This window comes from Oncorhynchus mykiss, chromosome 25, assembly GCF_013265735.2.
Source record: "Oncorhynchus mykiss isolate Arlee chromosome 25, USDA_OmykA_1.1, whole genome shotgun sequence".
NCBI lineage: Eukaryota > Metazoa > Chordata > Actinopteri > Salmoniformes > Salmonidae > Oncorhynchus > Oncorhynchus mykiss.
The window spans coordinates 43,251,566-43,262,879 of record NC_048589.1 but is presented as its reverse complement, the minus strand read 5'-3'; the positions used below and the strand labels follow the sequence as shown (position 1 = coordinate 43,262,879).

Sequence of the window (11,314 nt, the reverse complement as noted above, 5' to 3'; positions counted from 1 at the left end):
CTATAATCGTATCCTCTGGTACATGCAATCAAACTACAGAGAATTTGTGTTTTTAGGATACATGATCGGGACATCTGGATCTCCTGAGGCTGGATTTGATATAGAAGGAGATGCTAGTGCAGGTGGTACCAGCACCTTAACCATCAAACAACTAACTCCAAATAGCAGTGCTGTGTATTACTGTGCTGCTAGTTTACACAGTGCATCAGATCTCCCTCTCTGCTCTACAAAAACCTCCTCCCTGGTGTACTGTAGACTAATCACACCTGTATTAACATCACACTGTATCTGACTCTGATTCAATGCCAAAACACTCACCAGCTGGTCTAATAGAAAGGGGAGGTTCCCTCTGATATACAGGAGACCGTGATACAGTATGGTATGATATCATGTCTTTCCTGTAGGTGGAGTTACAGCTCAACTAATCCATGTGGACTCACCAGACACAGTACCACAGTAAACTATGGTGTGTAGTAAGGAGTCTGAGAGTTGAAGATCCATGTCCTTTTGAATGTTCATCATGAATGTGGAACAACACCATGCGTTGGTTTCAGCAGGTGGAACACACTTTCCCCAGCTACAACACCATACTGTGGTATCAGCAGGTAGAACACACTCTCCCCAGCTACAACACCATACTGTGGTATCAGCAGGTGGAACACACTCTCCCCAGCTTCAACACCATACTGTGGTATCAGCAGGTGGAACACACTCTCCCCAGCTACAACACCATACTGTGGTATCAGCAGGTGGAACACACTCTCCCCAGCTACAACACCATACTGTGGTATCAGCAGGCCTTTTATAAATGGCTCTACTGCAGGATGTATGGGGCTTCTATAAATGTCTCTACTGCAGGATGGTATGGGAGTTCTATAAATGTCTCTACTGCAGGATGTATGGGGCTTCTATAAATGTCTCTACTGCAGGATGTATGGGGCTTCTATAAATGTCTCTACTGCAGGATGGTATGGGGCTTCTATAAATGTCTCTACTGCAGGATGGTATGGGGCTTCTATAAATGTCTCTACTGCAGGATGTATGGGGCTTCTATAAATGTCTCTACTGCAGGATGTATGGGGCTTCTATAAATGTCTCTACTGCAGGATGTATGGGGCTTCTATAAATGTCTCTACTGCAGGATGTATGGGGCTTCTATAAATGTGTCTACTGCAGGATGTATGGGGCTTCTCTAAAGAAAATAAGTGCACTATATAAGGAATAAGGTGCCATTGAACAAAAATCACTTGGGAGGATCATTACTGTACCACCCATGGATTGTGGATGTCATATCCTGTTTGGATTGTGATGTCATATCCTGTTTTATATATTCTTCCCATTTGAGTTCAAAATGACTCAGTTCTTCTGATGTTGTTCTCATTGACTGGGAGTGAAAATGTTCCATTTCCTCGTCACATTCTCTGTCCTACTTATTTGCCTTATGGGTAATAGGCCTAATACACATGTTGGAAATCATTAATTATTTTGATGTCCAGGATGGGCATTTCTGTGTATGTGTCCATCCATTGGGGTATAAGGGCCCAATGTGGATATAATTTCATCCATCCAATATCTTCTCTCCACCTCTACCCAGGTCTCTCTCTCAGCCTTGAGGTTTATCAGACTCCCTCTGAAGTCTTACTGAAACCTGGAGAGAACGTTCAGATCTTCTGCCACCATGAGAGAACTAACTACAGACTGATTCAGAGGTTCCAGGAGAAAAACAACAATTTATTGTTTAAGTCTCAAACCACGTACATTGAAGAACACCTAAACGTGAGTGGGGATTTGAGTCAGAACGACCCGAAGAATGTTTCTCTGAACATGTTCAACCTTAAAGGTCCCGATCACAGTGCAGTTTATTACTGTGCTGCAAGTGAAGGCCACAGTGTTGTAGATTCCCTCTCTGCACTACAAAAACCCTGTGTGACACAATATGTCTCACAGTAGTAAACTATTTAACAGAACACCTCCCTCACACCTGCGTTGAGGTCTGGATTTGATCCGATATACTGTAACCACAACTAGAATGAGTAGAACGGGCCTCCTCATTCAAGTCAATGATGCCATAATGGGTGGACTGGCAGCCATCCTTTCTAGACATTATATTTCTGTGACTGTGCCAACGTTCTGTCGTTACATCGCTGATGAGGTCACTTCCTGTCCCTCTTTCTCCTCTCCAGTCAGTTCAGATGAGATGTCAGTTAGTTGTTGATGTTCAGCTCAAGACTCAACATGATCAGAACCCTCTTACTCGGTTGGCTCTCAGGTAATAACAGTAATCTGACTTAGATATGGTCACTTGTTAAGATGTACAGTACGGGTATTATGTATCTTCGTCTCTTACCTATGAAAAATGAAAGATAATTTCTTCTCTCCATCTCTCCTCAGGTCTCTGTCTCAGTGTTGAGGTTCACCAGACTCCCTCTGCAGTCTTCAGCAGACCTGGAGAGAATGTTCAACTCTTCTGCCAACATCAGAAAACAGACTATAGAGTGATGTTGTGGTACCAGAAATCACAAGGAGAAACAGCACTGAAACTCATTGGAAATCTGTATTATAAAAATCCAACCATTGAGAGTTCATATGAAAAGCATTTTAATATGAGTGGGGATTTGGGTGGAGGTGGCCCAAAGAATGCCTCTCTGAACATGTTCAACTTGAAACGACCCCAACACAGTGCTGTGTATTTCTGTGCTACTAGTAAGGCACAGTGTTGCAGATTCCCCTGTCTACACTACAAAAACCTTCTCTCAGTCACTGTCTCACTAGATTATACTGAAGCAACACCTCCCTCTCACCTGCACTGAGGTCTGGATTTGATTCAGTGCCAACATAATATAACAGTACAGCTGTCTGATACCACGCCACATTCTGTCATTACATCCCTGATGAGGTCACTTCCTGTTCCTCCTCTCCAGTCAGTTCAGATAAGTTGAGATGAGATGTCAGTTGGTTGTCAACGATCACTAAGTCAACATGATCACACCTCTTATCATTATCACTGCCCCACTATTCTGGATCACAGGTAATTTAAACTTCAGATATTTAGTAGTTCCCTACATTACTTATTAAACATGAAAAAATTTGCCTAAATGTGTACAAATAATTACTAATTATATGTTTTATTCAAACTTGAGAAATGGTGGTACAATCCTTTGTTATGTCCTCTGTCTCCGCCCAGGTGTCTCTCTCAGTAAATCAGTGTACCAGTCTCCCTCTACGTCGCTGGTGAAGCCTAATGCCTCTGTTACACTCAACTGCAGTCATAAAATCCCCAGATACGACACAGTCCTCTGGTACAAGCGTTCTGTGGAAGACACGGCTCTAAACCTCATAGCTTATATATACTATAAAACCCCAACAGTTGAACCCTCATATAAAGGTTACTTTGACGTGAAAGGAGATGGAGAGAACGATGCCTTCCTTCATATCCTCAAACCGAGACAAGCTGAAGACAGTGGGGAGTATTTCTGTGCTGCCAGTATACACAGTGGTACAGAGACCTAGTCCACTCTACAAAAACCTCCCTCTGACACTACATCAAAACACCTGCATTAAACCACATGAAGGAGCAGACTTCTGTTCAGATACTATCAACACCTGCATTAAACCACATGAACTAACAGACGTCTGTTCAGAGAGAGAGAGTGGGGGAGAGGAGACAGAAGGAGAGAGAGAGCGAGAGAGAGAGAGAAAGAGACAGAGATTGGGGGGGAGAGAAAGAGAAAGAGAGAGACGTAGAGAGTGAGATCAGAGCAAATGCATGGAGATAGAGACAGAGAGAATCTAGTTTCAAGGACCAAATTAAATTGAGAGGAAACGCAGAACAGTATTGTGATTTAAGTGTTTCCAACCTGACACAAGAGGACAGTGCAGTGTATTTCTGTGCTGCCAGAGAGCACAGTGGAGCAGATCCTGTCTCAGCCCTACAAAAACCACATCTCAAATACAAAGACACACCTCACACCTCCACTACAGTGTTCTGAACCATATAAACATCCTCAACACTAAACATCCTCATTACTAAACATCCTCAATACTAAACATCCTCAATACTAAACATCCTCAACACTAAACATCCTCAATACTAAACATCCGCAATACTAAACATCCTCAATACTAAACATCCTCAACACTAAACATCCTCAATACCAAACCTCCTCAATACTAAACCTCCACAACACTAAACATCCTCAACACTAAACATCCTCAATACTAAACATCCTCAATACTAAACATCCTCAATACTAAACATCCTCAACACTAAACATCCTCAATACTAAACATCCTCAATACTAAACATCCTCATTACTAAACATCCTCAATACTAAACATCCTCAATACTAAACCTCCTCATTACTAAACATCCTCAACACTAAACATCCTCAATACTAAACCTCCACAATACTAAACATCCTCATTACTAAACATCCTCAATACTAAACATCCTCATTACTAAACATCCTCAATACTAAACATTCTCAATTCTAAACATCCTCATTACTAAACATCCTCAATACTAAACATCCTCAATACTAAACCTCCGCAATACTAAACATCCTCATTACTAAACATCCTCAATACTAAACATCCTCATTACTAAACATCCTCATTACTAAACATCCTCAATTCTAAACATTCTCAATGCTAAACCTCCTCATTACTAAACATCCTCAACACTAAACATCCTCAATACTAAACCTCCGCAATACTAAACATCCTCATTACTAAACATCCTCAATACTAAACATCCTCATTACTAAACATCCTCAATACTAAACATCCTCAATACTAAACATCCTCAACACTAAACATCCTCAAAACTAAACATCCTCAACACTAGACATCCTCAACACTAAAAATCCTCAATACTAAACATCTTCAATACTAAACATCCTCAATACTAAACATCCTCAACACTAAACATTCTCAACACTAAACATCCTCAACACTAAACATCCTCAATACTAAATATATTCAATACTAAACATCCTCAATACTAAACATCCTCAACACTAAACATCCTCAATACTAAACATCCTCAATACTAAACATCCTCAATACTAAACATCCTCAATACTAAACATCCTCAACACTAAACATCTTCAATACTAAACATCCTCATTACTAAACATCCTCAACACTAAATATCCTCATTACTAAACATCCTCAATACTAAACATCCTCAACACTAAATATCCTCATTACTAAACATCCTCAATACTAAACATCCTCAACACTAAACATCCTCAACACTAAACATCCTGAACACTAAACATCCTCAACACTAAAAATCCTCAACACTAAACATCCTCAACACTAAACATCCTCAATACTAAACATCCTCAACACTAAACATCCTCAATACTAAACATCCTCATCACTAAACATCCTCAACACTAAACATCCTCAATACTAAACATCCTCATTACTAAACATCCTCATTACTAAACCTCCTCAATACTAAACATCCTCAATACTAAACATCCTCATTACTAAACCTCCTCAATACTAAACCTCCTAAATACTAAACATTGTCAACACTAAACATCCTCAACACTAAACATCCTTAATACTAAACATCCTCATTACTAAACATCCTCAATACTAAACATCCTCAATACTAAACCTCCTTAATACTCAACATCCTCATTACTAAACCTCCTCAATACTAAACATCCTCAATACTAAACCTCCTCAATACTAAACATCCTCATTACTAAACCTCCTCAATACTAAACCTCCTAAATACTAAACATTCTCAACACTAAACATCCTCAACACTAAACATCCTTAATACTAAACATCCTCATTACTAAACATCCTCAATACTAAACATCCTCAATACTAAACCTCCTTAATACTCAACATCCTCATTACTAAACATCCTCAATACTAAACATCCTCAATACTAAACATCCTCATTACTAAACATCCTCATTACTAAATATCCTTAATACTAAATATCCTCAATGCTAAACCTCCTCATTACTAAACATCCTCATTACTAAACATCCTCTTTACTAAATATCCTTAATACTAAACATCCTCAATGCTAAACATCCTCATTACTAAACATCCTCATTACTAAACATCCTCATTACTAAATATCCTTAATACTAAACATCCACAATACTAAACATCCTCATTACTAAACATCCACAACCATTTAGAGTTGTATTTTCTTCAAAATAAAGAGGCCTTTTATTTTGCAAATTCTGTTTTGTTTTATGTTATTGTTCCACTACCTTCCAGCTGATCCAGCAGAGAGCAGTAATGTTCCACTGTACTGTAAGCCGATAGGTCAGCTATAAGCTCCTCCCACCTCAGAACACTCAGAATGTGTTCTATTGTTCTACATTCTACTCGTAGAGATGGAGGTCTCACTGATCCTGCTGCACTACCTAGAGCAGGGTTCTCCAAGCTGTTCTAGGATGAGAGCTACAGTACTTTTTGAAAATGTGGCGAGCTACATGTTTCTTTTTACAGCTTTCAAATGTGTTTTCTGTCAACATAACTAGAAAGATGATTGTTAATAAACAGTATCGGGCATGACAGGCCCCATAATATTATCATTCCTGGATTTGGATTTGTTTTAGATTTTTTTACTCTCAATATTATGATAGTTGATGATAGTTGATGTTCTCAGTCTGTCTCTGGTTCAATCTCATCAGAAGACCTATAGAGCCCCACAGTGAAGGTGTCATAATTGAGGTTCTCAGTCTGTCATTGGTTCAATCACATCAGATGACCATTATTGAGGTCTCGATTATTTTGTGAAACTCTCCTTTAATTGTGCATCGGTCGGTCAAGAGATGTTTCCGCTGTTAGGCCTACTGCTGTAGCATATGTCATGGCAGAGATTGTAAAGCAGAGCTGCCCAACCCTCTTCCTGGAGATCTACTGTCCTGTGGGTTTTCAGTCCAACCCTAATTTAACATATCTGATTCTTCTTATTAGCTGGTTCAAGTCCTTAACAGTCTGATGGCCTTGAGATAGAAGCTGTTTTTCAGTCTCTCAGTCCCAGCTTTGATGCACCTGTACTGACCTCGCCTTCTGGATGGTAGCGGAGTGAACAGGCAGTGGCTCGTGTGGTTGTTGTCCTTCATGATCTATTTGTCCTTCCTGTGACATCAGGTGCTGTAGGTGTCTTGGAGGGCAGGTAGTTCGCCACCAGTGATACATTGTGCAGACCGCACCACCCTCTGGAGAGCCTTGCGGTTGAGGGCTTTGCAGTTACTGTAACAGGCAGTGATACAGCCCGACAGGATGCTCTCAGTTGTGCATCTGTAAAAGTTTGTCAGGGTTTTAGGTGACAAGCCACATTTGTTCAGCCTCCTGAGGATGAAGAGGTGCTGTTGCACCTTCTTTACCACACTGTCTGTGTGGGTGGTCCATTTCAGTTTGTCTGTGATGTGTATGCCGAAGAACTTAAAACTTTCCACCTTCTCCACTACTGTCCCTTTGATGTGGATAAGGGGGTGCTCCCTCTGCTTTTTCCTGAAGTCCATGATCATCTCCTTTGTTTTGTTGACGATGAGTGAGAGGTTGTTTTCCTGACACCACACCTCCTCTCTGTAGGCTGTCTCGTCATTGTTGGGAATCAAGCCCACTACTGTTGTGTCGCCTGTAAACTTGATGATTGAGTTGCAGGCTGGCATGGCCACGCATTTCATGGATGAACAGGGAGTACAGGAGGGGGCTGAGCATGCACCCTTGTGGGGCCCCAGTGTTGAGGGTCAGTGACATGGAGATGTTGTTTCCTACCTTCACCACCTGGGGGCAGCCCATCAGAATGTCCAGGACCCAATTTCACAGGGCAGGGTTGAGACCCAGGGCCTCCAGCTTAATGATGAGCTTGGAGGGTGCTATGGTGTTGAATGCTGAGCTGTAGACAACGAACAGCATTCTTACACAGGTATTCCTCTTGTCCAGATTGGATAGGCCAGTATGCAATGTGATGACGATTGCATCGTCTGTGGACCTATTGGGGCGGTATGCAAACTGAAGTGGTTCTAGGGTGGCAGGTAAGGTGGAGGTAAAATGATTATTGTCTAGTCTCTCAAAGCACCTCATGATGACAGAAGTAAGTGCTGCGGTGAGGTAGTCATCTAGTTCAGTTATCTTTGCCTTCTTGGGTACAGGATCAATGGTGGCCATCTAGAAGCATGTGGGGGTCAACAGACTGGGATAGGGAGAGATTGAATATGTCTGTAAACACACCAGCCAGCTGGTCTGCCCATGCTCTGAGGACGCGGCTAGAGATGCCGCCTGGGACAGCAATCCTGTGAGGGTTAACACGTCTTACTCACTTTGGCCACGGAGAAGTGGGGGGGTGGGCACAGTCCTTGTTAGCAGGCCACGACGGAGAGAGATAGAGGGAGGTTAAGGGGGGGAAACAAAGAGAGACAGGTTTGAGGGAGAATGAGAGGGAGAAGGAGAGAGAGAGAGAGAGAGAGAGAGAGAGAGAGAGAGAGAGAGAGAGAGAGAGAGAGAGAGAGAGAGAGGAGAGAGAGAGAGAGAAAGAGAGAGAGAGAGAGAGAGGGGAAGAGGGGAAGAGGGGAAGAGGGAAAGAAAGAGACGGAGGGAGAGGGAGAGAAAGAGAGAAAGTTCAGCTCTCTTGAGAAAGATACCCCCACCCCGAACGTGTCAGACCAGACCTCTTCCTTAAACATCCCCGAAGAAGAGCAAGAGGAAAGTCATTCTCCCAGCACAGATTACCACTCCCTCATTGAAATGAAGGATAAATTCACCCAGCTGGAGGTAAGGCAGGTGGAGCTGGAACTGCAGGTGAACACACTCCAGTCAGCACAGATAATAGTTCCGCACAACAACACCCCCTCAACAACATCCCCTCAACAACACCCCCTCAACAACACCCCCTCAACCAGACCCCCTCAACCAGACCCCCTCAACAACACCCCCTCAACAACACCCTCTCAACAACACCCCCTCAACCAGACCCCCTCAACAACACCCCCTCAACCAGACCCCTCAACAACACCCCCTCAACCAGAACCCCTCAACAACATCCCCTCAACCAGTCCCCCCTCAACAACACCCCCTCAACCAGACCCCCTCAACAACACCCCCTCAACCAGACCCAGAGAGCTGGAGGTGAAGAGAGACATGCCTGCACTCTGGACAGTGGTGAGACAACATCTACAGGAGAAAGAGCAGGAGAAGAACAGAGCACTAGAGGAGAGGATCAGACTGCTGGAGGAGAGGGTGAGGGGGATGGCGTGTGACAGAGAACAACCCATTAGAGAGCTGGCCACCCCCGCAGAAAAAACAGCAGAACAGCCCATTTCAAACACTGACCACGTCGACAACACAGCAGGACAGACAAATTAAGAACCCCAAGCCCAGGGAATCTCACCCCCTCTGAGCATCCCTCCTGTCAGCCACCCTGATAGCCCCACTGACAACCCGCCTACACCCACTGAGAACATACACAAGACACAGATTGTTCTCCTTATGGACTCAAACAGGAAATATGTACAAGAAATTGAACTTTTCCCCCAAAACACAGTGTCTAAACTCTGGTGTCCAAACATCCAGCGCACCTAGACCTTCTGTCTGAGGACCAACTAGGGTCACCCAGCCACATAATAATACATACAGGCACAAACAACCTGAGAGCACAGCAGGAAAGGGTGGCCACAGCACAGAAGGGAGTGATTGAAAAATCTTCTTCTACTTTCCCCAATGCACAAGTGGTTATCTCCACCCTGCTACAATACAGCGGGTAAACGCAAGTATTTCCCGTGACTGTGCCTCAAAACCAAATGCTTTCCTGGCCCACCACTGGACTTGAACAGTCTTTACGACCAGGTCCACCTCTACAAGGCAGCAATCCAGTGCCCAACTTTGTCAAAGGACATCACCCTCAACCGCATGCCCCTCCTGCCCATCCCATGCCCCCCCCCCCACTCCCACAAGCAGGCCCCACCCCCACTCGTACACTAGCCCAAGCCAATGGCATGTACCAGATGCTCAGCAGGCTCTGCTCACACGGGCTCAGAGACAGGACAGGTAGAGTAGTCTAGCAGGCTGGCTCAGAGACAGGACAGGTAGAGTCGTCTGGCAGGCGGGCTCAGAGACAGGACAGGTAGAGTAGTCTGGCAGGCGGGCTCAGAGACAGGACAGGTAGAGTAGTCTGGCAGGCGGGCTTAGAGACAGGACAGGCAAGGGTCAAAACCAGAGGGGGCGAGAAAAAGAGAGACAAAAAACGCTGGTTGACTTGACAAACAAGACGAACTGGCAATGGACAGAAAACACAGGTGTAAATACACAGGGGATAATGGGGAAGATGGGGTGGTGGAGACAATCACAAGGACAGGTGCAACAGATCAGGGACAAATAGTGAAGGTGTAAACTTGGCAGTAGAAAACCTAAACAGTATATTTGACCTCACAGCTTCCCTATCGAATAAAACAGATAAATAAAAGAGTTTAAGCAGAAAGCCTAATAAAATGAACAACGATGACAAATGGTTTGATGAAGAATGCTTAAACCTAAAAAAAAGAAATCAAAAAAACGTATCCAACAAAAAAAATATAGAGACCCAGAAAACCTGAGATTTCGCTATTGTGAATCACTAAAACATTACAGAAATACTGTAACGACTTCCGCCGAAGTTGGTTCCTCTCCTTGTTCGGGCGGCGTTTGGCGGTCAGAGTCGCAGGTTTTCTAGCCATCATCGATCCATTTTTTTATTTATTTTTTATTTTTAAAGAGTTATCTATTCAAAATAGAGATGTATGGATAAAACACTTCTCCAATCTTTTTGGCTCTATAACAAAGAACAACAATGAAATTATAAAATATACAGACCCCAAATTCAAATTGGCTGTACTTAACCTTTCTAGGACACACCTTTCAACCCCCCCCCCCCCACACCCAACATTCCGCTGAAGAGGCAGTGTGCGAAATTCAAAATTATTTTTTCGAAATATTTAACTTTCACACATTAACAAGTCCAATACAGCAAATGAAAGATAAACATCTTGTTATTCTACCCATCATGTCTGATTTTTTTAATGTTTTACAGCGAAAACACAACATATATTTATGTTAGATCACCACCAAATCCAAAAAACACACAGCCACTTATCCCAGCCAAAGATAGTCACAAAAGCAGAAATAGAGATAAAATGAATCACGAACCTTTGATAATCTTCATCAGATGACACTCATAGGATATCATGTTACACAATACATTTATGTTTTATTCGGTAATGTGCATATTTATATCCACAAATCTCGGTTTACATTGGCGCCATGTTCAGAAATGCCTCCAAAATATCCA

General features: G+C 42.8%; 1 gene segment (V, D, J or C); it reads left to right on the top strand.

The window, feature by feature from the left end:
- The first annotated feature begins 2,882 nt into the window (after positions 1-2,882).
- LOC110504342 lies at positions 2,883-4,161 on the top strand. The segment is given in 2 exon segments: positions 2,883-3,028; positions 3,185-4,161. Coding segments are annotated over 2 exon segments (375 nt in total).
- Positions 4,162-11,314: the final 7,153 nt, after the last annotated feature.